A 1,415-nucleotide genomic window follows, 5' to 3' on the forward strand; every position below is an offset into this window, starting at 1 on the left:
GCTATAAATAAAAACCCAAAAACTTTTTACAACATGACAACATTGTAAAAAGCAGTTTTTTTATTTATTTTTTATCAAGTTGCAAGAACAAAACTGTGGATTTCTAGATTATAATTGAGAAAAGTCGTTATTTAGTTAGTAGAACACATACTATTGTGTTCAAGTAACTTGTGTGTAGGACATCTAAGACACATTATGATGTGCCTGCTAAAAAAAGTGACTGGGAAGAACAGTTACCTGATTCAATATCCATGTCCGAGCTTCTTTCAGAGCTCCGATCCGGACTGGGCCTCGTCTTCTTCCTTTGCTGTGGAGATGATTCAGATTCATGCCGTCTCTTGTTGCCGGTGGCACCAGGCTGTTGGCAAGGAAGAATGACACATGGAATGAATATATTTAAGGGATTTTCCTAAATGCGCAGCGATCACACGTCCTCTCCTCATCAGTGCTAGTTAATTAATAAAAAAGTGGAAACATTCATTTCCAGAGGCTGGAATGAGAGGATTGTGCACGCAGATTAGTATGAATGGCTGTCTAATAGGGAACATGAAGAATGGGCATCCATTATGTGAACAGCATAGACTTTGCTTGTATAGAGCAAAGTGGCAGGCTGAGGCCCCCCATCACGCAGACTACATTCATTATTTGGTCACATAACCTTAAAATAATGCATCTTCCTATTCAGCCTACCTTTCATTTTTCAAGTATCAAGAACAAAGATTGAGAGCAGCTGAATTTGTGTTGGAAAAGGACAGGAGTCCCTGCAATATCTACAATGTGGATATAATAATCCAACAATTCGTATGTAAAATGATCCTAACTCAAGAGCTTCTATTCTAAATGTGAATCTTTATTTTAAACTACAGTAGTATCATGGAGAATGTCCAGAAGGATTTTGTTAAAGCAGTCCAAGACTGTCTGTCAGAAGCAGGTGTGGCCTACATGCTTTGAGAGGATAAACCTAACCACTTGTGGAACTTTAAGATCATTACCGTAGGGAAGTTGCTAGACAGGTAAGCTGCATAGTTTTGCTTCAAGTGGCTGGTCTGCATTGGAATAGAACCATACTGCATGAACTCCTGGATGTCAGAAAAAGAGAACGAAACAGTGTGAGATGCACAACTCTTGTAAAGACGCCCTGCCACTAAAAAGCATGACAGTGTATGGCTTTTATGAGGCAGACTCCGTATGATAGACAAAATTTACACACACATTTTGCTCAAAGTGAGTATTTGCATAAATCTAAATTAACCTTTTTCTAATAATTCAGATACCTGGAATAACAGCATATACAACTAGTTATATATTAAAGAAAAAGATTATATTGTAGGACTTACATCTTTCACGTTGTGTGATGCAGTTACATTGAAGCCTGGGAAATCTACCAGTTTGGAAACATCATAAGAGATGTTTTG

General features: G+C 38.0%; 1 protein-coding gene across 1 annotated transcript; it reads right to left on the minus strand.

The window, feature by feature from the left end:
• Positions 1-157: 157 nt before the first annotated feature.
• On the minus strand, positions 158-1,409 carry LOC117944605 (zinc finger CCHC domain-containing protein 8-like). The gene is made up of 3 exons (XM_034871565.1): positions 1,338-1,409; positions 993-1,079; positions 158-358 (listed from the first exon to the last, which is right to left on the minus strand). The coding sequence occupies exons 2-3, from the start codon at positions 1,071-1,073 to the stop codon at positions 194-196; spliced, it is 246 nt and encodes an 81-aa protein (XP_034727456.1). The 5' UTR covers positions 1,074-1,079; positions 1,338-1,409; the 3' UTR covers positions 158-193.
• Between the last annotated feature and the right edge of the window lie 6 nt (positions 1,410-1,415).

This window comes from Etheostoma cragini, chromosome 5 (genome assembly GCF_013103735.1).
Source record: "Etheostoma cragini isolate CJK2018 chromosome 5, CSU_Ecrag_1.0, whole genome shotgun sequence".
NCBI classification, from domain to species: domain Eukaryota; kingdom Metazoa; phylum Chordata; class Actinopteri; order Perciformes; family Percidae; genus Etheostoma; species Etheostoma cragini.

What these genes read in the sequence shown, in the direction of transcription:
- LOC117944605 (XM_034871565.1), bottom strand. Translation starts at nt 1,073, where the DNA reads ATGCAGTATGGTTCTATTCCAATGCAGACCAGCCACTTGAAGCAAAAC. An exon ending in TGTCTAGCAACTTCCCTACG is followed by an intron (nt 359 to 992) that starts GTAATGATCTTA and finishes CCTTGCCAACAG; the next exon opens with CCTGGTGCCACCGGCAACAA.